Below are 26942 nucleotides of genomic sequence, written 5' to 3' on the forward strand. Positions count from 1 at the left end.
CCCCCCCCCCCCCCCAATCCCGCAGACGTCCCCATCACCCCGTCCCCAGTGATACGACAGGGCCATGTGATGGACTGTCCAGCTCGGACGCAGCGATCACCCAGTTGGGAGGTGCTACTGCAGGGGTGGGCAAACTACGGCCCGCGGGCCGCATGCGGCCCGCCAAAGGTCTTTATGCGGCCCACCAAGTCATTAAAAAAATATTATTTTTTAAGGTTAATGGGGGGGGGGGGGGGGCTGTTGGGTTACTTACTGGTATAGGGTGGATACGTTGACTTGAGTAGGGTGATCATTTCTCGGCACAACGTCGAGGGCCGATATGTTCTCTATGAGGCGCCCAGAATCATAATCGGGTGAAGTAATTATTTTACTTAATATACTATGCGGCCCTTTAAAGTTGTGAATTTCTGAATGTGGCCCTTGCACGGAAAAGTTTGCCCACCCCTGTGCTACTGTGTCCATGAGTCAGACATTGTCTCACGATGTGGAGCTCGGAGCTCATCGCAGAGCGGGCTGACATCATCCTCCATCCCGTGGACCAGACCTGGCAAACCAGTGCCCCAGGAATATATATAATGGAGGGGTGGTGTGCATGCGAGTGGTTCGGTGGGGGGGGAGGTGAGTGTTCGGTGATGGGGAGGTGAGTGTTCGGTGGTGGGGGAGGTGAGTGTTCGGTGGTGGGAGAGGGGAGTGTTCGGTGGTGGGAGAGGTGAGTGTTCGGTGGTGGGGGAGGTGAGTGTTCGGTGGTGGGGGAGGTGAGTGTTCAGTGGTGGGGGAGGTGAGTGTTCGGTGGTGGGGGAGGTGCGGGTTCGGTGGTGGGGGAGGTGAGTGTTCGGTGGTGGGGGAGGTGAGTGTTCGGTGGTGGGGGAGGTGAGTGTTCGGTGGTGGGGGAGGTGAGTGTTCGGTGGTGGTGGAGGTGAGTGTTCGGTGGTGGGGGAGGTGGGGGTGGTCGGTGGTGGGGGAGGTGAGTTTGTTCAGTGGTGGGGGAGGTCGGTAGTGAGGGGGTGCGGTAATGTGGTGCCCATGCCCAGCAATCCCCCCCCCAGTTCAGTTGGTGAAGTGTGTATCGACCAAAGCATCCCACGCTCGCTGCCCCTGCTGGTGGCGTAGTGCAGCCTCCCGTGCATGCCCCGCCCATTGTCCCTCTGCCCCATCTCCTCCTCGTCTGACAAGGCCTGCCCTGCCTCCTCATCCTCCTCCAGCACATCGCCCCTCTGCTGCGCGATGTTGTGGAGGAAGCAGCAGACCACAACAATGATGCCGGCCCTCCTTGCCTCGTACTGGAGGGCCCGTCCAGACCGGTCCAGGTACCTAAAGCGCATCATCAGCGCCCCGAAGCACCTCTCCACATACCCCTGGTAGAACAATGGGCCTCATTGTAGCGGTTCTCCGCGTCGCTCTGTGGCCTCTGTATAGGCGTCACCAGCCACGAGCGCAATGGGTAACCCCTGTTGCCCAGCAACCAGCCCCGCAGCTGGGGGGGGGGGGGGGGGGGGGGGGGGGGGGGGCGTCCCTCGAACATGCCGGGTATGGATGATTGAGCCAAGATAAACGAGTCATGCCCACTGCCTGGGTACCGGCTGCAGGATCTTCATCTGGTGGTCACAGACCATCTGTATGTTCATGGAGTGGTGCCCGTTCCTGAACATCGGCCTCTCATCCGCCGGTGCCCATAGGGCGACATGCACCCCATCGATGCCCACCTGGGGTATCCTGGCGATGGCAGCGAACCCCGCTGCCCGGACATCCTGGTGGGCACGGTCCACAGGGAACTGAATGCCGGGGCATACAGGATGTTGGTGACGGCACGGATGCACCTGTGCACCGATGCCTGTGGGATGCCGGACAGATCCCGACTCGGCGACTGGAACGACCCCGTGGTGTAAAAGTTGAGGGCGACCGTCACCTTGATGGCCACCGGTAGCGGGTGTCCTCCCCCAGTCCCATGCGGTGCCAGGTTTGCCATCATGTGGCAGATGTGAGCGACGGTTTCCCGGCTCATCCGCAGCCTCCCCCTGCCGGCCCGGTCCGGGAGTTCCTGACGGCGCCGGTAGGCGTGGGGCCTCCTTTATCACCACCAACTCCTCCTCCTCCTTCCCCTCATCCCGTTCCTCCTCCTCCTCCCCCTCGTCCCGTTCCTCCACCTCCTCCCCCTCGTCCCGTTCCTCCTCCTCCTCCCCTCGTCCCGTTCCTCCTCCTCCTCCCCCTCGTCCCGTTCCTCCTCCTCCTCCCCCTCGTCCCGTTCCTCCTCCTCCTCCCCCTCGTCCCGTTCCTCCTCCTCCTCCCCCTCGTCCCGTTCCTCCTCCTCCTCCCCCTCGTCCCGTTCCTCCTCCTCCTCCCCCTCGTCCCATTCCTCCTCCTCCTCCTCCCCCTCGTCCCGTTCCTCCTCCTCCTCCCCCTCGTCCCGTTCCTCCTCCTCCCCCTCGTCCCGTTCCTCCTCCTCCTCCCCCTCGTCCCGTTCCTCCTCCTCCTCCCCCTCGTCCCGTTCCTCCTCCTCCTCCCCCTCGTCCCGTTCCTCCTCCTCCTCCCCCTCATCCCGTTCCTCCTCCTCCTCCCACTCGTCCCGTTCCTCCTCCTCCCCCCCGTCCTGTTCCTCCTCCTCCCCCTCGTCCCTTTCCTCCTCCTCCTCCCCTTCATCCCTTTCCTCCTCCTCCTCCCCCTTGTCCCGTTCCTCCTCCTCCCCCTCCTCCCCCTCGTCCCGTTCCTCCTCCTCCCCCTCGTCCCGTTCCTCCTCCCCCTCGTCCCGTTCCTCCTCCTCCCCCTCGCCCCGTTCCTCCTCCTCCTCCCCCTCGTCCCGTTCCTCCTCCTCCCCTCGTCCCGTTCCTCCTCCTCCCCCTCGTCCTGTTCCTCCTCCCCCTCGTCCCGTTCCTCCTCCTCCTCCCCCTCGTCCTGTTCCTCCTCCCCCTCGTCCCGTTCCTCCTCCTCCTCCCCCTCGTCCCGTTCCTCCTCCTCCTCCCCCTCGTCCCATTCCTCCCCCTCCTACCCATCGCCCCGTCCCCTCCTCCCTCCTCCCCCTCGTCCCGTTCCTCCTCCCCCTCGTCCCGTTCCTCCTCCTCCTTCTCCTCCCCCTTGTCCCGTTCCTCCTCCTCCCCCTCATCCCGATCCTCCTCGGCCTGTCGGGCAGGCGGCCCTCCAGCCTGAGCGGTTGGTACCTGCCCCACTGCAGCCCGCTCCTCTGCTGCGGCCTCCGCCACCTCTCTCAGCCGCCTGCGCTGACGCTGCCACAGGGCTGCATGCAGGGCAGCGGCCCCCGCCACGGTGGCCAGCGTCGCTGGGTGGTGCCCAAACATTATGATCTGCAGGGGGTGAGGGGACACAATGTTACCATGGCCATACACCCATGCACAGCCAGGTACCTTGGGCTACATGGTGGCCACGGTTGGCACCGCGCAGCCGAGCCACACATGTCCCCCACCCCGGCCCATCGCTGCCCGCTCCTGGCGCCCGTCCCCGCTGCCAGGGCTACCGTTTGATGCCACTGCCTCACTGGGGGCTGCCGTCGGTGTGGCCCTGGGTGGTCCCCCTGTGGGTGTCGCCGGTTGGGTTGGGTGGCCAGGGAGGGGGGTGGGCACTTACCCATACGGCCGTTAACTCTGCGTTCACCCAGGGGCACCAGGGTGGGTGGGCACCAGGATGGCCGGCATAATGGCGCCCGTTGCATGATCACCGCCCTGTCATGTCGGAGGCTTCCCAACTGCTTGTCCTGTTTTCCTCCCCCTTCCCCTCTCCCACTGCAGGAAACACGGCCGGTGCCCGTTACGGGAGCTCGCAGTCCCCCCGCGCCAACTCCTACCTCCTCCCACCGCCGCATCAGCCAGCACACCGGCATTGCGATTTTTTATACGTGGTTAGAACCACGCCGTCGGGACTTCGGCCCATCCAGGCCGCAGATTCGCTCAGACCCGGAGAATCGGTTGTCGAGGCACCTATTGCGAATCCGTCATTTTGGGGTGACCGGAGAATCGGAAATCGGCGCCAAACCAGCATCAAAGCCGGTTTGGGTATCAGAGGCAATTCACCGGCCGATCGCTTTTCGCGATTTCGGAGCGGTGTTGCGGAGAATCTAACCTCATGGGCGGGATTCTCTGAGCCTCTACGCCGAAATCGTGATTGGCGCGGGGAGCAGAATGGCCGTTAACACTGAAATCGGCACCGGCTCAGGGTCCACGATTCTCCGGTCCCTGGACAATCGCTCGGGAGTCTCTCGCGTGCGAACTACGCAGCGCGGGTAGGAGGCCATTGACAGAGGCCCCACCACGATTCTCTGTGAAAAACTGGCCGAGTTCCCAATGGCGTGGTTCTAACCACCTATCGGCCGAGGGGAACGTCCGGTGGTGGCCTCGGACTCAGTCCACGGCCGCCCTGGTGGGGGGTGGGGGGATCGTTCACCGGAGGCCCTCATGGACGGCAAGGGGAGCGATTGTGCGTCACAGACCCGCGGGCCTGCGCGATCTCAGGAGTTCCTTCATTTCTGCTGCCACTCTGAGGTGCAAGTCAGCCATGTCCCACTGGGCGGCCAGCGTTCACTGGTTCACTACCTGCTCCATCAATGGAGTCACTCAATAAATCAACCTCACTCAATCCAAACTCCCTATTCTAGATTTAAAACTATACCTACTTTGATCTGGACTCTTACATTTTTACATTCTCCCTTCTGTTTTGAACCTTGAACATTTCAATAAGATCACCACACTCCCTCCCTTATCCAGTGCAGACTCACAGTTTCTGCAGCCCCTCCTCTTGATGAAGGTGTCCAAATCCACCAACCAGATTATCTGCCGTTTAACACTTGCTCTCTAATATCTGAATGTCTTCCCGATAAACGATGATAAAAAATATTCCCCAGAATGACAGACGGGACCAGTCCAGTCTCCTCTACAAATTGGGTTTCCCATCCTGAGATTGGTGCCCTATTCCTCTGGTTATACAGATCCCTTCACTGCTTTGACACACGGTGCTGATGGCTTCAGACACTCACCCAGAGGAACCCACAGAGAGTAAAATATGAGAATGGGGAGGCTCCCGAGGATTAACAACCGGCAAAGTGAATATTTAATCTGGGACCTTGGAGACCCTTTAGTCCCGTCACAACTGGATTTAAAATCAGGAAAATGAATAGAAGAGTTTTACCGGGGTTAATGGAGTTGATCATTTCTCTCCACGCTGTGTACTGTAAAGGGCCTTTGAACTTTCCGATAGACAGGGCGGCAGCAGATTCTGAGATTGAGAGAGAGTCCTCATTAATCCTGGATGTTAAAAAAATGCAATAAATTTCTCTGTTAGAAGATTTTACAATGTATGTAATTGTTTTCAGCATTTTTGATGGTCGAGAAAATGTAGAAAGTTAAATATTAATCACGTTTCTATAACTGAGAAAGGGATAACTTGGAAATTCAAAGGCAGAGAATGGAAACCCCCATGTCCTGAAAAAGGTTCACAGTCTGATGACAGATTAGTTACCGGGATATCACAAATCACAGGAGAAGAGAAACATTTAGCCTGTCCACTTGCTGTTTTACAAACAAAGTTGGTGGAACAAAGACAAAGGTTTAAAATATCTGGAACTTAATGTTCAACCCTTAATAACTGAGCCCCCAACCCACCGAGAATCCTGCTCTCCTCTACTGGCATCTTGAATCTCTCTGATTTTAGTCACTCCCCCATTGGGAGCTGGACCTTCAGCTGCCGAGGTCCTGAGCTCTGGAATTCCCTCCCTGATCCTCTCCATCTCTTTGCCTCTCTTTGTTCCTTAAACACTGTGGTCATTTTAAACTCATACTGCAGTCAAACCTCAGGAAGTCTGTTGTTCGTAGCCCAGATCGAGCCAGTCTTTCCGATACCGGGAGTATCCACTGTTACCTTATATGGGAGCAGGTCATGTGCAGCCCACACCACCAGAGATGGGACACCTGGGGCGGGCTCAGGTGGCCTATCAAACAGTCATCAAGCGGCCCATTGGCTGCTGGGACCCGCTCCCGAGATCTTATTGGCTCGAATCCAGAAAAGTTTCTGGAAAGGCAGGGAGGGGAATAAAAGTAGGCATCTCAGAGACACCAGAAGCAAAGGACTAGCAGCAAAGACTCGAAGCAAAGACTCAGAGCAAAGAGTCGAAGCAAAGACTGGGTGTGTGAGGTGACCCTGACCAGGCCAAAAGGAAGCAAGAAACAGCTAGCGAGAATCACCTTTGCAAAGAGGAACCAGAGGGACTCAGGGATCGGATCTACAACTTACCAAACCACCTTTTTGGGTAATATAGTCGAATCCTGGGTGTTTCTTGTTTGTACAGTGGGTAATTTATGGTTTATTTAATAAAGTGTGTTGCATTATATCCATGTCCGTACTTTGTTCCAGTCATAAATGAAGACATCTGGGTAAACTTTAATTAAAGAGCTGGTTGAAGTTTCTGAATTGGACATTATGGCACCTCAGACAGTCCTTCGATAAGAAGCGATACGTTGCTTCGAAGTCACCTTCAACCCAGTATTCTCCAACACTCTGTCTGAGCCTGAAATAAGAGGACAGATTGTCCCACCTAATGGCCAGTCTTAAGAGAGTGAAGGACTAATACAGTTTCGACCAGCTGATTGGGCCATAATCCAGGAGTCTGGAACGTGAGGAGTACAAACTTTAGAAAAGATAGATAGATAGAGAAATACAGCACAGAACAGGCCCTTCGGCCCACGATGTTGCGCCGAACTTTTGTCCTAGGTTAATCATAGAATTTTGGACAATTTTTCATGGCCAATCCACCCAACCTGCACATCTTTGGACTGTGGGAGGAAACCGGAGTACCCGGAGGAAACCCACGCAGTCACGGGGAGGATGTGCAGACTCCACACAGACAGTGACCCAAGTCGAAATCGAACTTGGGACCCTGGAGCTGTGAAGCAATTGTGCTATCCACAATGCTACCATGCTGCCCTTAAGAAGTTAACCTACACTCCATTATTCTACCCTAATCCAAGTACCTATCCAATAGCCGCTTGAAGGTCCCTAACTTTTCCGACTCAACTACTACCACAGGCAGTGCATTCCATGCCCCCACTACTCTCTGGGTAAAGAACCTACCTCTGACATCCCCTCTATATCTTCCACCATTTATCTTAAATTTATGTCCCCTTGTAATGGTGTGTTCCACCCGGGGAAAAAGTCTCTGACTGTCTACTCTATCTATTCCCCTGATCATCTTATAAACCTCTATCAAGTCGCCCCTCATCCTTCTCCGTTCTAATGAGAAAAGGCCTAGCACCCTCAACCATTCCTCGTATGACCTACTCTCCATTCCAGGCAACATCCTGGTAAATCTCCTTTGCATCTTTTCCAAAGCTTCCACGTCCTTCCTAAAATGAGGTGACCAGAACTGCACACAGTACTCCAAATGTGGCCTGACCAAGGTTTTGTACAGCTGCATCATCACCTCACGGCTCTTAAATTCAATCCCTCTGCTAATGAACGCTAGCACACCATAGGCCTTCTTCACAGCTCTATCCACTTGAGTGGCAACTTTCAAAGAACTATGAACATAGACCCCAAGATCTCTCTGCTTCTCCACAATGCCAAGAACCCTACCATTAACCCTGTATTCCGCATTCATATTTGTCCTTCCAAAATGGACAACCTCACACTTGTCAGGGTTAAACTCCATCTGCCACTTCTCAGCCCAGCTCTGCATTCTATCTATGCCTCTTTGAAGCCGACAACAGCCCTCCTCACTATCCACAACTCCACCAATCTTCGTATCATCTGCAAATTTACTGACCCACCCTTCAACTCCCTCATCCAAGTCGTTAATGAAAATCACAAACAGCAGAGGATAGAACAGTACAGCACAGAACAGACCCTTCGGCCCTCGATGTTGTGCCGAGCAATGATCACCCTACTTAAACCCACATACCCGTAACCCAACAATCCCCCCATTAACCTTACACTACGGGCAATTTAGCATGGCCAATCCACCTAACCCGCACATCTTTGGACTGTGGGAGGAAACCGGAGCACCCGGAGGAAACCCACGCACACACGGGGAGGACGTGCAGACTCCACACAGACAGTGACCCAGCCGGGAATCGAACCTGGGACCCTGGAGCTGTGAAGCATTGATGCTAACCACCATGCTACCGTGAGGCCCCTAATAGTTGCGGGACTTGAAAGAACTTTGTGGGCGGGAATTTAGTGGAAACCAGACCCTTATCCCGATTGTTTTCTCCCTCCACCCCCACCAAATTCTAGCAGAATAGTGATGGCCAGTCGTGCCGAGTTAGTTGATGTCCTCCATGTATATAAAAACAGGAAATGGCCCAAGTGGGTACAGTGGGGCGAAACCCCTAAACCAGATCTGGGATCCTAAGGAGAATATTGCTGGAGTCATACTCAGCTTCTGCTCTTCCTTCCTTCTTTGGGGTTGTTGCTGGTGATGGCCACTGTTGTGGTCGGTCGTCGTAAATTTAATCAAATTAAAGAACACAAGGATAGCTAAATAATAAGATTACAGCAGGACCTAGTGGACGCTGCTGGATGCATTCACCAGCTAGAAGCCGAGGTAGCAATGAGAGAGGAGAGGAACCGTGTCAACCTCATACATATGAGTGAATACCAGGCCCAGTGTGACAAGGCCCATCAATAAACACAGCGCGCTAGCGGTGAGAAAGATGCCGCTGTTACCCAATTAGAGGAACTGAAATTAAAATGCAGCGACCCGCAGGATGCGGTAAAAGTCTTACACTGAACAGTGAAAGAAAACAGGAGCCGCGCTGTGGACCATACCAAATGCCTGTGCGGGATAGGCAGATTACAGTCCCAATTGGCAGTTACAGGAGTAATGTGCACCTTCACCACAAATTCCAGGGACAGTGACCCAGGGGTAGAATGGCAGCAACTAGAAGAGGATGCCTCTGACTAGTTGTCGGCAAGGCCCACTGCCGACTGGGCGGCCCCTTCCGCGTTCCAAGAGGTAGAACCAACTGCACCTCCTGAACTTGCCCCAGAACCGACCCCCGTCTCAATGAATCCAGTCACCACCCGCAGACAGGACGGACAGAACCCCAATGTCACCTACATAGCGCCCTACACGGTGACTCAGCTCACTGACATTGCAAAAGCGATTAGGGTGTTCGAACCCACCGGGGACACAAACGCTCCTTTCGAGAACATCGGCCAATACCGTGTCCTAAATGGGTCAGACGAGGCAGAGGAGGTCAAGCTCATCCTCCTGTGCCTAAGTCCCGCAATCCGCTCTGCCCGACCCAATCCCCAAAATGTAGCAGGGGGAACCTTGCCCCAAATGAAGGCGGCTGTTCTGACTGCCATAGGATGCAATAGAGACGACCGAGCGAACGGCCTCAACAATTGTCAGCAAAAGCAAGGGGAACATCCGACAGCGTTTGTAAGTCGGCTGTGGAACCAGTTTATTGGGGTTTCCGGTTCACTAAACAGAGCCTAACTAGATCCACATCACCCATCCACATGGATCCGGACCCTGATAGCCCATGCCACGCACACCAGTCGCAAAGCATGCGAGAATTACGACCCTGAAGACGATCCACACAATGGCCTGGGCTATCCGGAAAATGACTCGCGCTTGGGAGTCAAATAGATGAACACCCCAAAATTAAAAATGAATCCCATCTGCCCCAACTGAAATCCCAGCCCGGTGTAGCGAAACGTGGGGTGAGGTAGAATCAGGGGACCAGTAGTCCCCAACTACCCGCCGCCATATACCCTGCTGATCACCGATGCAGGGAACCATAAGCCCACACAGGACATACGCCCAACCCCAGATGCAGGGTACCATATACAGCTGAGCCCAGAGGCCCACAAGTACATTGTTACAACTGTGGGCAACACAACCATTTCGCCCGTGACTGTAGGGCACCAACCAACTACCAAAAGACCATAAGACATCAGAGCAGAATTAGGCCATTCGGCCCATCGAGTTTGCTCCGCCATTCATGTCTGATATTTTCTCATCCCTATTCTCCTGCCTTCTCCCCATAACCCCTGATCCCACACGACCGTCTCAGTGATTCCCCAATGATGGACCCTGACCCATGCCCCTCGAAGGACTGGCCCGACAAGCCACCATAACCTCGCTAGAAAACTCCGACATTCCCTTTAACCTTTATCCCCAATTAGAACACGGACCTGAAGCATGACGGTGCCCGGCCTCACCGACTTGGGTGTGTAACACCAAATGGGATAGTGTAGGGAGACCCCCTAGTACAAGGAGAGGTTGGAGTCCGCCTCGCTGAGTTCCTTTGGGACACAGGGTGGATCCTGCACTGCTCTAAACACAACCCGAGACCTCAACTGCACATGGCATACCTGGAATACAATCATATTAAACAGTTTTACAGGCCACCCACAGGAGGGTGCGGAAATTGATCTGCTAGAATTTCGATTAGGAAACCTGGTACGTCACCATCCCGCCATCTTAGTGAAACTCCAGCCCGAAGCTGAACATATACTGGGATCTGATCTGATGAGAAAATGCAGTTTATCATTCGACCCGACAAATTCTTGTATATGGCGCATGCCGGCTACCCGCGGTCCACAGTCAAGGTGGCCACCGACAGATACATAGACCGAATCTTTTGGAGAATTATAGATCAGCCCCACAGCAATGACGGAGGACCCTGAAGCACAGGGTATATTAGCCAAACACACACAGGCATTCGCCAGTCACAAACATGACTGCGGCCGAATAACAGGGGAAGTAATCATAGAAGGTCCTGACCCTCAACCCCAAAGCAAGCCGAAGGGGAAGTGGCCAAGGTCATTAGCAGTTTGTTAACACAAGGAGTCCTGCGTCCTGTTGCTTCCATTAACAATTCCCTCATATTGCTAGGAAGGAAACCGGACAGTTCCTGGAGGCTCACCATTGATTATCAAGCCCTAAATCAGACCACCCCCATCTCAGCCTCCACAGTGGCGACTAGTCCAGAAGCCATGATGAAACAAGCCCCACACGCTCAATTTTTCACAGTTTTGGACATCAGTAATGGCTTCTGGTCAATTCCCTTTGATCAACACTGTCAATACAAATTTGCCTTCACATTCCAGGGACAACAGTACACCTGGACCTGTCACCACAAGGTTTTCATAACTCCCCCTTCATATTTCACCAGCACTCAGCAAAGGGCTTGGAGGGATTCTCCAAACCAGAATGATTGGTACAATACGTAGATGATCTCCTCTTACAGACTGAAACAAGAGGGGAACATCTCGGATTATTGGACGAACTGCAGAACCTCCTCACTACATTAGGGTTAAAGGTAAATCCCAAGAAAGCCCAGATCATGAGACCACAGGTCTCTTCCTTGGGTACAGCAGTGACTGAGGGAAAGCATGAGGTAGAAAGGAAGCGAATCGAGTCTGTAACACACCTTCCCTTACCAAAGGACATGAGCTCGCTACGTTCGTTTTTAGGCTTGGTGGGTACTGCCGGAACTATATCAACGGTTTCGCCACTAAAGCCGCTCCCCTGTCCGAACTCTAATGAAAAATCACCCCATGGGTCTGGACTATGCGACACACACAAGCAGTCTCAGACCTCAAACAATCCCTTGCACAAGCCCCTGCCTTCCAGATACCCAACCCTGAACTGCCCTTTGCTCTTGAAGTAGGGCCGACTGACAGCACACTAGCCACCGTGCTCCTCCAAAAACTGCACGGACGACTGGGCCCAGTAGCCTCCGCTCCCCGCATGTTAACACCGGGGGAACACAGCTTCACAATATGTGAGAAACACCGACTATCGGTCTTTTGGGCAGGACATCGTTTAATTACATAGTCACCCTAAATCCCCTCACCATCCTCACTGAACATACCCCGATACAATTGCTGCTGAACAGGCGGGTAAAGGACGGGGCAGTCAGCCAGAACAGGATAGCAAGGTGGACACTTATCCTCCAAGGCCAGGACATTGTAGTGAAACATACCGGCACCTCCACCTTCCTGGCAGACAACATAGCGTATAGAGGGGGAGCCTCACAAATACCTGATTCCTGCAGTAAATGGGTGGAGGAAGCAGGGGAGCCAGACAGACTCAGAACAGCTTAAAGATTTATGTCGATGGATCCTCCATGGTGGAGGACGGAAACAGGAAAACGGGATGCAGCATCTATGTGGAGACCACAAAAGCAAGCCCCTGAGGGAGATAGGCTGAAAACTTCCTGCACACATGGGTACCCAGGCTGCAGAGCTCGCAGCAATAGCTTACATAGTCAGCCACCCCGACCTGTTTCCCACGCCAGCAGGCATACATTCAGATAGTGTGTATGTCTGCAACAGTTTAAGGGATTTTATGTCCCTCTGGGCAGCAAGGGGATTTATCTCGGCGGATGGAAAGCCTCTGCCATCAGCCCCACTATTGAGATTCATTCTCCAGACCACCCAAGGCAGACAGTATGGAATAATAAAAGTCAAGGCCCACCACTGCACCTCCCCAGTTGGGAATGTCAGAGTGGATGGATCAGCCAAACAAGGTGCCCGGGAGCGAGAATTTTATTTTTTTTTAAAATAATTTTTATTGAAATTTTCAAAAAATATCAACAACAGAAAAAACATTATTCACAGCAACAAAAAGAAAAACATAATAACCCTCAAACCCGACCCCCCCTCCCCCCAGTAGCTACAAAAAGAAGAAATATATAAGCACCCAGCATATTCAATAAACACAGATACACATTTACACATTCCTCCCCTCCCCCGAAACAACCCCCCCTCCCGGGTTACTGCTGCTGCCGGCCTATTTCCCTACCGTTCTTCTAGGAAGTCAAGGAAAGGCCGCCACCGCCTAAAGAACCCCTGTACTGATCCCCTCAGGGCAAATGTCACCCTTTCCAATTTGATGAACCCCGCCATATCATTGATCCAGGCCTCCACGCTTGGGGGCCTCGCATCCTTCCATTGAAGCAAAATCCTCCGCCGGGCTACTAGGCACGCAAAGGCCAGAACACCGGCCTCTTTCGCCTCCTGCACTCCCGGCTCCACTGCAACCCCAAAAATTGTGAGTCCCCAGCCTGGCTTGACCCTGGATCCTACCACCCTCGACACCGTCCTTGCTACCCCCTTCCAAAATACCCCCAGCGCTGGGCATGGTTCGCTGGGCTCCCCGAGCACCTAGCACACCTGTGTTTGCCCCCGAAAAACCTACTCATCCTCGTCCCGGTCATGTGGGCCCTCTGTAGCACCTTGAACTGTATGAGACTGAGCCTCGCTCAGGAAGAGGAGGAATTCACTCTTTCCAGGGCATCCGCTCACGTCCCCTCCTCAAACTCCTCACCCAGCTCCTCTTCCCATTTACCCTTCAGCTCCTCCACCGAGGCCTCATCCACATCCTGCATGACGTGGTACACGTCCAAAATCCTCCCCCCTCCAACCCACACCCCAGAGAGCACCCTGTCCCGTACCCCACGTGGGGGCAGCAGAGGGAACCCCTCCACCTGCCGCCTGGCAAACACCCTAACCTGCATGTACCTAAACATGTTCCCCGGGGGGAGCCCAAACTTCCCCTCCAACTCACCCAGGCTCGCAAACCTCCCATCCACAAACAGGTCTCTCAACCTCCTAATACCTACCCTGTGCCAGCCAAGAAACCCGCCATCGATGCTCCCTGGTACAAATCGGTGGTTCCCCCGTATCGGGCTCTCCATCGAGCCCCCCACCTCCCCCCTATGCCGTCTCCATTGCCCCCAAATTTTGAGGGTAGCCGCCACCACCGGGCTCGTGGTATACCTCATTGGAGGGAGCGGCAACGGCGCCGTTACCAGCGCCTCCAGGCTCGTGCCCACACAGGACGCCATCTCCATCCTCTTCCATGCTGCCTCTCCCCCTCCATCACCCATTTATGCACCATCGCTGCATTGGCCGCCCAATAGTACCCACAGAGGTTGGGCAACGCCAGCCCCCCCCCCCCCATCTCTGCCCCTTGTCACCCTCGGAGTCCCATGCGCCCATATAAATCCTGTAATACTCCTGTTGACCCTCCTAAAAAAGGCCTTCGGGATAAGGATGGGGAGGCACTGGAACAGGAACAAAAACCTTGGGAGCACTGTCATCTTGACGGACTGCACCCTGTCCGCCAACGACAGCGGCAACATGTCCCATCTTTTAAACTCCTCCTCCATTTGCTCCACCAGCCTAGTGAGGTTAAGTTTGTGAAGGGCTCCCCAGCTCCTAGCCACCTGGACTCCCAGGTACCGAAAGCTCCTCCCTGCCCTTTTCAGTGGGAGCCTACCAATCCCCTCCTCTTGATCCACCGGGTGCACGATGAACAGCTCACTCTTACCCAGGTTGAGCTTGTACCCAGAAAAGCCCCCAAATTCCCTAAGAATCTTCATCACCTCCGGCATTCCCCCCACTGGGTCCGCCACATATAGCAACAAGTCATCCGCATATAATGACACTCGGTGTTCCTCCCCACCCCGCACCAGACCCCTCCAATTCCTCGACTCCCTCAACGCCATGGCCAGGGGCTCAATTTCCAATGCAACGAGCAAAGGGGACAGGGGACACCCCTGTCTCGTCCCCCGGTACAACCGAAAGTACTCCGATCTCCTCCTATTCGTGGCTACACTCGCCATCGGGGCCTCATATAACAGCCTCACCCAACTGATAAACCCCTCCCCAAACCCAAACCTTTCCAGCACCTCCCACAAGTACCCCCACTCAACCCTATCAAAGGCCTTCTCCGCGTCTAATGCTACCACTATCTCCGCCTCCCCTTCTACCGCCGGCATCATGATAACATTCAGAAGCCTACGTTTATTGGTGTTCAACTGCCTTCCCTTCACAAACCCCGTCTGGTCCTCATGAATGACCGCCGGCACATAGTCCTCTATCCTTGTGGCCAAGATCTTCACCAACAGCTTGGCATCCACGTTTAACAACGAGATCGGCCTATACGATCCACACTGCAGGGGGTCCTTGTCCCGTTTGAGGATCAAGGAAATCAGTGCCCGTGACATAGTCGGGGGTAAAGCCCCCCCCTCCCTTGCCTCATTAAAGGTCCTAACCAGCAGGGGGGCCCAGCAGGTCTCCGTACATTTTATAAAATTCAACCGGGAACCCATCCGGCCCCGGCGCCTTCCCCGACTGCATGCTCCCTATCCCCTTGACCAGCTACTCCAGCTCAATCGGCGCCCCCAGCCCCTCCACCTGTCCCTCCTCCACCTTTGGAAATCTCAGCCTGTCCAAAGAATGCCCCATTCCCCCCCCCCCCCCCCCCCCCCCCCCCCCCACCATGGGTTCAGACCGGTACAATTCCCCATAAAAGTCCCTGATGACCCCATTGATGTCTACCCCCCTTCGCACCACATTTCCTCCCCTATCCTTCACTCCACCAATCTCACTGGCCGCGTCTCGCTTACGGAGCTGATGTGCTAGTATCCTACTCGCCTTCTCCCCATATTCGTACACCGCTCCCTGTGCTTTCCTCCACTGCGCTTCCGCCTTTCCGGTGGTCAACAAGTCAAACTTGGCCTGAAGGCTACGCCGCTCCCTCAACAATCCCTCCTCTGGAGCCTCTGCGTCCACCCTCACCATCTCCCCCACCAACCTCTCCCTCTCTCTTTGCTCTCTCCTCTCCCCATGGGCTCGGATGGAAATCAACTCCCCTCTAATCACCGCCTTCAATGCCTCCCAAACCGTCCCCACCCGGACCTCCCCATTATCATTGGCCTCTAAGTACCTCTGGATACACCTCCGAACCTGCCCGCCCACCTTCTCATCTGCCAACAGTCCAATCTCCAAGCGCCAGAGCAGGTGCTGGTCCCTCTCCTCCCCCAGCCCAAGGTCCACCCAGTGCGGGGCATGATCCAAAATGAATATGGCCGAATACTCAGCATCCTCCACCCTCGAAATCAGCCCCCTACTCAGAACAAAAAAATCGATCCGGGAATAGGCTTTATGCACGTGAGAGAAAAATGAATACTCCCTGGCCCTCGGCCTCGCGAACCTCCAACGATCCACCCCTCCCATCTGATCCATAAACCCTCTCAGCACCTTAGCTGCCGTGGGTCTCCTGCCCGTCCTGGACATGGATCGATCCAATGGGGGATCCAGCATCGTGTTAAAGTCCCCCCCCCAATATCAGGCCCCCGCCTCCAGATCCGGAATGCGGCCCAACATGTGCCGCATGAAACCCGCATCGTCCCAGTTCGGGGCATAGACATTCACCAGCACCACCCGCTCCCCCTGCAGCTTGCCGCTCACCATCACATACCTCCCGTCACTGTCAGCCACCACCTTTGACACCTCAAACGACACCCTTTTTCCCACCAGGATCGCCACCCCTCGATTCTTTGCATTCAGCCCTGAATGAAACACTTGGCCCACCCAACCCTTCCTCAGTCTAACCTGGTCCGCCACCTTTAGGTGCGTCTCCTGGAGCATAGCCACGTCCGCCTTCAGCCCCTTCAGGTGCGTAAACACCTGGGCCAGTGTGACCGGCCCATTCAGCCCCCTCACATTCCAAGTTATCAGCCGGATCAGAGGGCTCCCTGCCCCCTCCCCTGCTGACTAGCCATAACCCATCCCCTGCCCGCCCCAGGCCAGCCCCCCCCCCCCCCCCCCCCCCCCCCCCCCCCCGCCTCGGCCCGCTCCCCATGGCGGCAAACCCCCACCCCGGCCCCCCCTGCAGACTCCAGCTCCTTCCTGGCCATTTCAGCAGCAACACGGTGTCCCCCCCCCCCCCCCCCCCCCCCCCAGGCTAGGACCCCTCCCAGCCACGTTACTCCCTCCATAGCACTCCCGTGAGCCAGCTAACTTCTGCTGACCCCGGCAGCTCCCGCCACACCTCCGACCCCTCCCAACGTGGGGCTACTTCTCCTCCCCCAAACCCATCAGCAGACCCTCCTCCTCCCCATCCCGCTCTCGCGCAGGAAAAAGGCCCGCGCTTCTCAGCTCCGACCCCGCCCCCATCCACTCTCAGCGCGGGAAACAGAAGAGAAGCCCGCGCTTTCTCCCTGCCCGACCCCGCCCCAGGAAAAACAGACCGCACTCCACCCGCCCTAGAAACACCACACAACCAGCTTAAAACAGCATAAAACAGCACAAAACAGAAACCCTTCCCACCAAAAGTTAACAGTTATTTACAAACCCCCGACCCTCAGTCAGAGTCCAACTTCTCGGCCTGCACAAAGGCCCACGTCTCCCCCGGGGACTCAAAATAAAAGTGCTGGTCCTTGTAGGTGACCCACAGACGTGCCGGCTGTAACATGCTAAACTTCACACTCTTCCTGTGGAGCACCGCCTTCGTCCGGTTGTACCCGGCCCTCCGCTTGGTCACCTCTGCACTCCAGTCCTGGTAGATCCGCACTACCGTGTTCTCCCACCTGCCGCTCCGCTCCTTCTTGGCCCACCTAAGCACGCACTCTCGGTCAACGAACCGGTGGAACCGCACCAGCACCGCCCGTGGCGGCTCATTCGGCTTGGGCCTCCTGGCCAGTATTCTGTGGCCCACCTCCAGCTCCAGGGACCCCTGGAAGGACCCAGCGGCCATCAGCGAGTTCAGCAAAATGACCACATAGGCCCCCAAGGTCTGACCCTTCCAGCCCCTCCGTGAGGCCCAGGATCCGCAAATTTTTCCGCCTCGTCCGGTTCTCCATCTCATCGAACCGCTCCTGCCACTTCTTATGGAGCACCTCATGCATCCCTACCTTCACCGCGAGGGCCACGGCCTCATCCTCTCTGTCGGAGGCTTGTTGTCGGAGCTCCCGGATCTCCACCCCCTGGGCTGCCTGCGTCTCCAGCAGCTTGTCCGTATTCGCCTTCAGCAAGTCCAGCACCTCCACTTTGAGCTCCCGAAAACAGCGCTGGAGAGTCTCCTGCTGCTCCTGCTCCCACAGCTTCCATTCCTCGAGGCCACCGCCGGCCGTCATCTTGGTTTTCTTCCTCCGTTTTTCCTTAGGTGCTGCCACCGCTATTTTGCTGTCCCCACTCCTGGTCACAACCATAGGCTCCTGGGGATCTGCTGCAGACACCCGTCAAGCAAGTACCGTTGGGGGCCCTTAAAAGAGCCCAAAAGTCCTTTCCTGGCGGGAGCTGCCGAACGTGCGGCTTAGCTCCGCATAGCCGCAACCGGAAGTCACGGGAGGGAGAATTTTGGCAACCACCCGTCACTGAACGCACTGAAGCTGTTAGTGTCAGTCAGACCAAGGTCGAAGATCTGAAACAGGCCCAAAGCAGTGACTTGGGCCTGAAACAGATTCAGGAAGGGGTATATCCCGCCCCCTTTGACAAATGGAGGGGTGCCATCACCGTCCAGGACGGGCCAGTCCTCAAGGATGGCAGATACGCGGTTCCCACCAGAGACCAAAATCAAATTATTTTCCAAAATCATGTGTCCAGGGTCATCAGCGAGCGGGGGCCACAAGCGAACAAATCCTAGGATTGTGCTGGTGGCCGGCGCTAGAACAGGATGTGCGACATTATGTCAACAATTGGATCATCTGCACCCAAAACAACCCTGATAAATATGCCCAAAAGGCAGAACTCAGGCACACCCGCCCAGTAGAGAGGCCCTGGACAAACCTCCAAATTGACTACATCGGTCCTCTACCACCCAGTACAGGGGCAGACAGGTACATCCTGGTCATTGTGGATACCTTTAGCAAGTGGGTAGAGGCTTTTCCAACCCGCACCAACACTGCCAAGGTCATGGCTGACATCCTAGAGCATCACAGATTCATTAGGTGGGGTCTGCCCCGCAGCATTGACTCCGACCAGGGCACTCACTTCCAGCCCAGGTAATGCAGCGGGTGATGGGACTATTTGGAGTAAATCAGCAATTCCACATAGCATACCGCCCCTAATCCAGTGGCATCATAGAGAGAATGAACCGCACTCTGAAAGACATGATCCGCAAGACGGTTCAGCAGAACAACCATTCCTGGAATAAAGTCCTGTCCTTTGTACTCATGATAGTGAGAAACACTGTGTCTAGTTCCACCGGTTTCACTCCCCACGTCTTAATGACTGGGTGACCGAGGCGGGGAATCGAACCTCTATTGGGGTTGGATTTATCAGGGCCCGAAGTCAGGCCCTCACCCAGAAGAATGGCATCAAAGGGATAATACAAAACTTACAGGCAGCTAAACAGGCAGCAGGGATTTAGGTGGGCAAACGGAAACAGCAGAGCAAGGCCTACTTCGATGGGAAAGTAAATCCTGTTGAGTACAAGGTGGGACAAAAGGCAATGCTCCGAGTTTTCCAACCAGGCACCTTCTTATCCCCCAGATACGTTGGACCCTATCCGGTGACAGATGAAACGAGGTATTGGTGGGCCCCAAGAAAGCCGGATGGTATCATATCAACCAGATGAAGGCACTTGGCTCGCAGCAGAACTTCCACCATCACCACGTCACACTAGAGAGGATCTTCGAGCCCCCAGAACCTCTTAACCCACACCCTGTACTCCAGGAATCGAACTTCCACCCTATACCTCCAAAATAGATTCCGACATGCCCGGTCCCAGCTCCGATTCACCGGACGTCAGGAAGAAGGCCTCGTTTGAGGGAACCTCAACCAAAAGGACTCCGGGAAACCAGATAAGGTCACATGCTATGGCGTCCCTGGTACAGAGACCCACAGAACCGCTTGACCCTGCACTCACTACCAGAGGTGATAACGCAGCAGGTTCCCGGCAGCCGAAGCCGACCCATGCAGGTTCCCTCCGCTGAGGAGGAATCAGGACATCACGGTCCAAATTGTAAATAGCTTTATCCGTCCACTCCACGCATCAGCCAATTGCAAAGTGCTTTTATCCGCCCACATTGTATTGTTTCCATCATCTCCAAACGCACCACAGTTTGGTTGTGGGGTGAAAAATGTAATGGTACTGATTACTGACTAACCCTTCATATGACTATTGGGCCTTTATTATTAATTTACTTATTTCTTTGGTTATTTTTAAAAAACAAAAGGGTCATCCGACATTCCAGTAAATAAAAGGGAAAAGAGAATCAGATATTAATAAGAATTAACCGGTGTTAACTTGATCCCCCAGAACCACATTCTGTCACAGCTGGATGTTACAGAACTCATACTTATGATAGTGTATCCCATCGTCCGAATATGTCCGGTGGAAGAAGGCATTCCTACAACACCTGGACTCGGCAATGACCATCCAACATCAGGAAAGACTCAACAATCAAGAACATTGATGTGATGTTTCTTAATTTTTAAAATTATTTTACTTCATTTCAATTTGTTGTGATTATTGTGGATTGGGGATAATACTGTAAAACCCGGATTCAGGGGACATGCTCATTCAGATGGTTTGTAAGGATTGTGTAATCCGGTTCGCTGACGCTCACTGGATCAAGGGGAGGGAATGTGGTCATTTTAAATACATACTGCAGTCAAACCTCAGGAAGTCTGTTGATCGTAGTCCAGATCGAGCTAGACTTTCTGTATATACTGTATCTAGAGAGTATCCACTGTTACCTCATATGGGAACTGGTCAAGTGCAGTCCACACCACCAGAGATGGGACACCTGGGATGTGCTCAAGTGACCTGTCAAATGATCATCCAGCCGGACCATTGGCTGTTGGTACCCCCTGTCGAGACCTCATTGGCCGGAAGCCAGAGAAGTTTCTAGAAAGGCGGGGAGAGTGTTAAAAGTAGGCATCGCAGAGACACCAGAAGCAAAACACTAGCAGCAAAGACTTGAGCAAAAAACTAGCAGCAAAGACTCAAAGCAAAGACTCAAAACAATGACAAGAAGCAAAGACGCGAAGCAAAGACTTGAAGCAAAGACTCGGTGTGTGGGGTGACCCTGACCAGACCAGAAGGAAGCAAGAAACAGTGAGCGAGAATCACCTTTGCAAAGAGGAACCAGAGGGACTCAGGGATCGGATCTACAACTTACCAAACCACCTTTGTGGGTAGTATAGTCGAATCCTGGGTGTTTCTTGTATGTATAGTGGGTAACTTATGGGTTAACCATATTTAATAAAATGTGTTGCATTATATCCATGTCCATACTTTGTTCTACACAAAAATGAAGACATCTGGGTCAATTTTAATGAAGGAGCTGTTTGAAGTATCTGAATTGGACAGATACAACACTCTCTCTATAATACACTTCCATCATCTGTATTAATATTTCCTTATGTGTCTCTGTGTCAATTTGTGCTATTTAACGCTCCTATGAACCCCCTTTAGACATTACATCACATTAAAGGCGCTATATAAATACAAGTCTTTATTGTTATGGTTGTTAAGGATACAGAGACAGTTTATATTCTAGAATAAAAATAGAACCCGTTTTGCCTTTTAACATCTGACTTTCTCAGGTTGCTCAGGCTCCATGCAGGGACATGGATGACCCAGTCCTTGGATACATGGGCCGTGCGGCTCTTTCAGGGTCAGTCGGAAGGTCACAGACACTAACAGCCAACATCAGGCGAGTGGTCACTTCCAGCCTGGGAACCAGGTTGTATTATTTGCCTGACATAGATATATAGAAGGTAGGAGCAGGAGGAGGACCTTTGGACCCTTCGAGCCTGCTCCTCCAGTCATCACGATCATGGCTGGTCATTCAACTCAATAGCCTAATCCTGCTTCTCCCCATAGCCTTTGATCCCATTCTCCCCGAGTGCTATATCTAGCTGCTTCTTGAACATATTCAATGATTTAGCATCAACTACTTCATGTGGTAATGAATTCCACAGGCTCACTACTCTTTGGGTAAAGAAATGTCTCCTCATCTCTCTCCAAAATAGTTTACCTTGAATCCTCAGACTGTGACCCCTGGTTCTGGACACACTCATCATTGGTAACATCTTCCCTGCATCTACCCTGTCTAGTCCTGTTAGAAATGTATAAGTCTCTATGAGATGCCCCTAATTCTTCTGAACTCCAGTGGGAACAATCCCAACCGAGTCAATCTCTCCTCATATGACAGTCCCGCCATCCCTGGAATCAGTCTGGTAAACCTTCGCTGCGCTCCCTCGAGAGCAACAACATCCTTCCTCAGCGAAGGAGACTAAAACTGCACACAATACTCTGGGTGTAGCCTCACCAAAGCCCTGTATAATTGCAACACATCCCTGCCTCTATACTCAAAACCTCTCGCAATGAAGGCCAACATACCATTTGCCTTCTTTTCTTTTAATAAACATTTTATTGAGGTATTTTTGGTATGACAACAACAAAATAAACAATGTATATGAAACTATGAACACAGTGCAAAAGCCGTCTCCCTCCTTTACAGGTCCCACCTTTATTAACCCCCTACTCTAAGCTAAACTAATCCCCCGCCCCTTCTGCTGATGATTAATTTTCCGCGTAGAAGTTGACGAACGGATGCCATCTCCGGGCGAACCCTAACAGTGACCCTCTCAAGGCAAACTTGATTTTCTAAAACTGAGAAAGCTAGCCATGTCCGATAGCCAGGTCTCCGACTTCGGGGGCTTTGAGTCCCTCCAAGCTAATAGTATCCATCTCTGGGCTACAAGGGAAACAAAGGCCAGAACGCCTGCCTCTTTCTTCTCCTGGATTCCTGGGTCTTCCGACACCCTGAAAATCACCATCTCTGGACTCGGTGTCACCCTTGTTTTTAACACTGTGGACATGACATCTGCAAACCCCTGCCAGAATCCCCTAAGCTTCGGACATGCCCAGAACATGTGGACATGGTTCGCTGGTCCTCCCACACACTTTACACACCTGTCTTCCACCCCAAAGAATCTGCTCATCTGGGCCACTGTCATGTGAGTCCAGTGAACAACCTTGAATTGTATCAGGCTGAGCCTGGCACATGTTGTAGACACGTTGACTCTACTCAACGCGTCTGCCATAGACCATCCTCTATCTCTCCTCCCAGCTCCTCCTCCCACTTGTGCTTCAGCTCATTGGTCTGCGCTCCTCTGACCCCATAAGTTCCTTGTAAATATCAGAGATGCTCCCTTCTCCTACCCACCCTCTGGAAACTACCCTGTCCTGAATCCCCCTTGGTGGTAGGAGTGGGAAGATTTATACCTGTCTACGTAGGAAGTCTTGCACCTGCAGGTACCTGAATTTGTTTCCCTTCGCCAACCCAAACTTCTCCTCCAGCGCCCTCAGTCACGGAACGATCCCCTCTATAAACATATCCCCCATCCTCTCAATCCCTGGTCTCCTCCATATCCGGAACCCCTCCATCCATACTTCCTGGAGCAAACCGGTGATTATTGCAGATTGGGGACCAGACCGATGCTCCATCTTCCCCCATATGTCCCCTCCATTGCCCCCAGACTCTCAGAGGTGCCACCACCATGTGGCTGGAGGAGTACCGTGCCGGCGGGAACGGCAGAGGCACCGTTACCAACACCCCCAGACTGGTGCCCTTGCATGAAGCTGCCTCCATACGCTCCCATGCCGATCCTCCCACACCCATTTCCTGATCATGGCTATATTCACCGCCCAGTAATAGTTACTAAACTTTGGCAGCACCAGCCCGCCCTCCCCCCGACTCCGCTCAAGCATTCCCTTCCTTACTCGCGGGGTCTTGCCCGCCCAGACAAAGCCAGAGATCACTTTGTTGACCCGTTTAAAAAAGGACAGTGGAATAAAGATGGGGAGACACTGAAACATAAACAGGAATCTCGGAAGGACCGTCATCTTCACCGGCTGCACCTTCCCAGCTCGTGACAACAGAAACCCGTCCCATCTCCGAAAACCGTCCTTCATTTGGTCTACTAGGCCGACCAGATTTAATTTATGCAGCCGGTCCCATTCCTGTGCCACTTGAATGCCTAGATACTGAATGCTTCCCCCTACTAATCTAAACGGCAGCTCCTCCAATCACCTCTCCTGTCCCCTCGCCTGGACCGCAAACATCTCACTTTTCCCCATGTTTAGCTTATACCCCAAAAATCGGCCAAATTCCCCTAGAATCCTCATGATTTCTTCCATCCCTCTATTGGGTCCGATACATACAGAAGCAGGTCGTCTGCATAGAGCGGGACTCTGTGCTCCACCCCCCCCCCCTCCCCGGACCAACCCCTGCCAGCCCCTTGAGCCCCACAGTGCAATTGCCAGGGGCTCTATGGCTAGCGTAAACAACAGAACAGTGCAGTCTAAAATAGTCCAATGTTGTCCTATTCGTCCGTACGCTTGCCACAGGAGCCTGATACAGCAACCTGACCCAGTCAATAAAGCCCCTGCCCAAATCCGAACCGTCCCAGTGCCTCCCACAGATAATCCCATTCTGCCCGATCAAAAGCCTTCTCTGCATCCATTACGATCACTACCTCCACCTCCCTACCTTTTGGGGCATCATGATCACGTTTAATAACATTCTCATATTGGCCACCAACTGCCTAACCTGAACAAACCCCATCTGGTCCACCCAAACTCTGACATCACTGCAGTAATATGAGCAGACAGACATTTCTTAAAGTGACATTCTCATGACACACCCCACTATTTACTGCCTGCCAGTTTGAAAAGGACCCATTAATTCCTACTTTTTGTTTCCTCTTTGCCAACCAGTTTTCAATCCACCTCAATATATTTCCCCCAATCCCATGAGCTTTAATTTTGCACAATAATAATAATAATTTGCATATCTTGTCATTTATATAATATTGCAGAACAGTTACAGAAAATCTAATACTGTTTAATCACAGCCATAAAGATAGTTATTATAAAATACTCGTCAGTGAACTAGAGGCGGAGTTTTCATGGCCCGATGAACGGACATTTAAAGTTGTGACAACACCAATAAATAAATCCATAAGAACACTTTACTGAGTTATTTTACCAAACTGCAGAGTTTCAGTATAGAACATGTCCTACCTGCTCTTCCGACAAGCTTCCTCCTGAAAGAAATGAATGAGGAACAGTGAGGATGACAGTAACAGATTTCAGGAGGAGTTAGACAGGCTGGTGAAATGAGCAGACTCAGAGCAGATGAGATTTCACACGGAAGTGGAAGTGATGGATTTTGGGAGGAAGATTGTGGAGAGTCAAATAAACTGGAACTGAGCATCAGTCCCGCTCACAGTCACAGTGACTCTCACACACCGTACCAGACACACTCACACACTCACAACATGGAACTGGAACTGGATTACAATGGGAGTTCCAGGAGAAAATTAAACTTGGGCAAAACAAAGGAAGCTTGAAAATCAAGAAAATTTATTCTCAGGAGACTACAGTTATTCCCAGGAATCTGCAGACAGTGTGGGAGCCGTTAGTTTAGAGACAACAGCAGAACCGTTCAGCATGGGAAACAATTTCAGTTTAATTCTGTATTTTTTTCAGTAAATTCTATATTTATTTCACAGTTATCAGTCATTTTGTGACTGGGAAGTTTCACTGAACTGACCGCAATATATTCCCTCACCTTCAGAAATATCAGCTCGTCTTTTTGCTCCATCTGTTTCTGCAACTTTGAGAGTTTCTCCTCAATAGAATTTAAATTCTCCTGAATTTCTCGAAGGTTTTTCTCCATTGTTTCTAGAATCCTCTCCTCTTCTTCCCTGAGATCTCTGAGTAAACGCTGCTCTTTCTCAGTGAGAATCTGGTGCATTTTACTGAACTCGGATGTGATGTGGGTCTGCAGACTGCTCGACTGTTCCTACCAAATGTAATGTGAAACATAATTAATGTCCCGCGATAAAGGGAACAAAACTAACCGAGATCCCAGAAAATCAGCACAGGGAGACCTTACCCTAACTTCAGAAATCTTCCCTTTCTCTTTTTGTTCCGTTTCTAGATCCGCCGATTTCTTCACAGTGAGAGAATCTAAGGAAGATTTCAGCTGATCCTGGGATTGGGAGAGAAAATCACAGAATTAAAGTGTTAGAGCAGGAAATGGGACAAAACTATCAACTTAGAAATTGTTTTCCCTTTACCTTGTAGATTTCAACAGCTTCTTTAATTGGCAGGAAGTTGTGAGATTTGTGTACACGCGAATCTCTACAAATCAGACAGATCAATTTCTTGTCAGTTTCACAAAACAGCTTCAGTTCTTCCTGATGTTCGTCACAGTGAAGTTCACTTTCCTTCTCTTTCGGATTCAGCTTTAATTTTCGAGTTTTCTCTGTCAGATTCGCCAAGGCCCGATTTATCCTGAGGGTTCTTTCCGGAAATTCCTCTCTACATTCCGGGCAGGAGTTTACCTCCTTCTTTTCCCAACACTGGGAGATACAGGAGCGGCAGAAGTTGTGTCCACAATCCAGTATTACCGGATCAGTGAAGAAATCAAGACAAATGGGACAAATTGCCTCCTCGGCCAAACTCTGGACCTGCCGTCTGGAAGCCATGTTCACACTCAGCACTTCCTGATTCAAACTGCTTTCAGTTTCAATGTTATTGCGCTGCTGACTCGCCTGAACAACTTCACCGAGTGATCAGGAGATTGTATCTGAGAATTTAAATTGTGTTGACGAAAATACACTGGTCTATATCTACTCGAAATTTGTTCAGCTTTGACTATACACTATTTTGGGCAACTTACACTTTAAATTACAGAAGAACTTTATCCTCTTAATTTGAACGCAACTGAATATCCCACTTCCTGATTGGACTTTACACTGACCCTTATGTACAGATAAGCAGATCTGGCAGCATCTGTGGAGAGAGAAACATAGTTTATGTTTGCAGACAGGGACCTTTCATCAGAACAGAGAAAAATTGGAAAAATTGGGATTAATGTCAGGGTGAGGATCAGATCTAGGGCCAGTCAGGATAAGGGTGAGGGTTAGGGTGAGGGTGAAGGTTACATGTTAATGCCAGGCGTTTTGAGGAAGTGAAGGTGATTACTGTTAGGGTGAGGGTGAGGATTAGATGGTAATCTTATAGATGTTGGGAAAGTGAAAGTTTGAGGGTGGGAAGAAGCACAAAAGGGAAGGTCTGTAATAGGGCGGAGAACAGAACAAGTTAAAGGTTTTATGGTGGAAGGCCAGAGCGAGTGGTAAAGGACAAGTGAGAAAATAAAAGACGTGACGAG

General features: G+C 52.5%; 1 protein-coding gene across 1 annotated transcript in view; it reads right to left on the minus strand.

Annotated features, from left to right (window-relative positions):
- Positions 1–26360, minus strand: part of LOC119976479 (nuclear factor 7, brain-like) — a 106771-nt gene extending 80411 nt beyond the window's left edge. Inside the window, exons 1-5 of the mRNA XM_038817016.1 lie at positions 25846–26360; positions 25662–25757; positions 25335–25568; positions 24785–24807; positions 5131–5246 (exon numbers count right to left, since the gene is read on the minus strand). Of these exons, the coding sequence (XP_038672944.1) occupies positions 5131–5246; positions 24785–24807; positions 25335–25568; positions 25662–25757; positions 25846–26256 (880 nt within the window). The 5' untranslated portion in view covers positions 26257–26360. The remainder of the gene's footprint in view (positions 1–5130; positions 5247–24784; positions 24808–25334; positions 25569–25661; positions 25758–25845) is intronic.
- Between the last annotated feature and the right edge of the window lie 582 nt (positions 26361–26942).

Source organism: Scyliorhinus canicula, chromosome 13 (genome assembly GCF_902713615.1).
Source record: "Scyliorhinus canicula chromosome 13, sScyCan1.1, whole genome shotgun sequence".
NCBI classification, from domain to species: Eukaryota; Metazoa; Chordata; class Chondrichthyes; order Carcharhiniformes; family Scyliorhinidae; genus Scyliorhinus; species Scyliorhinus canicula.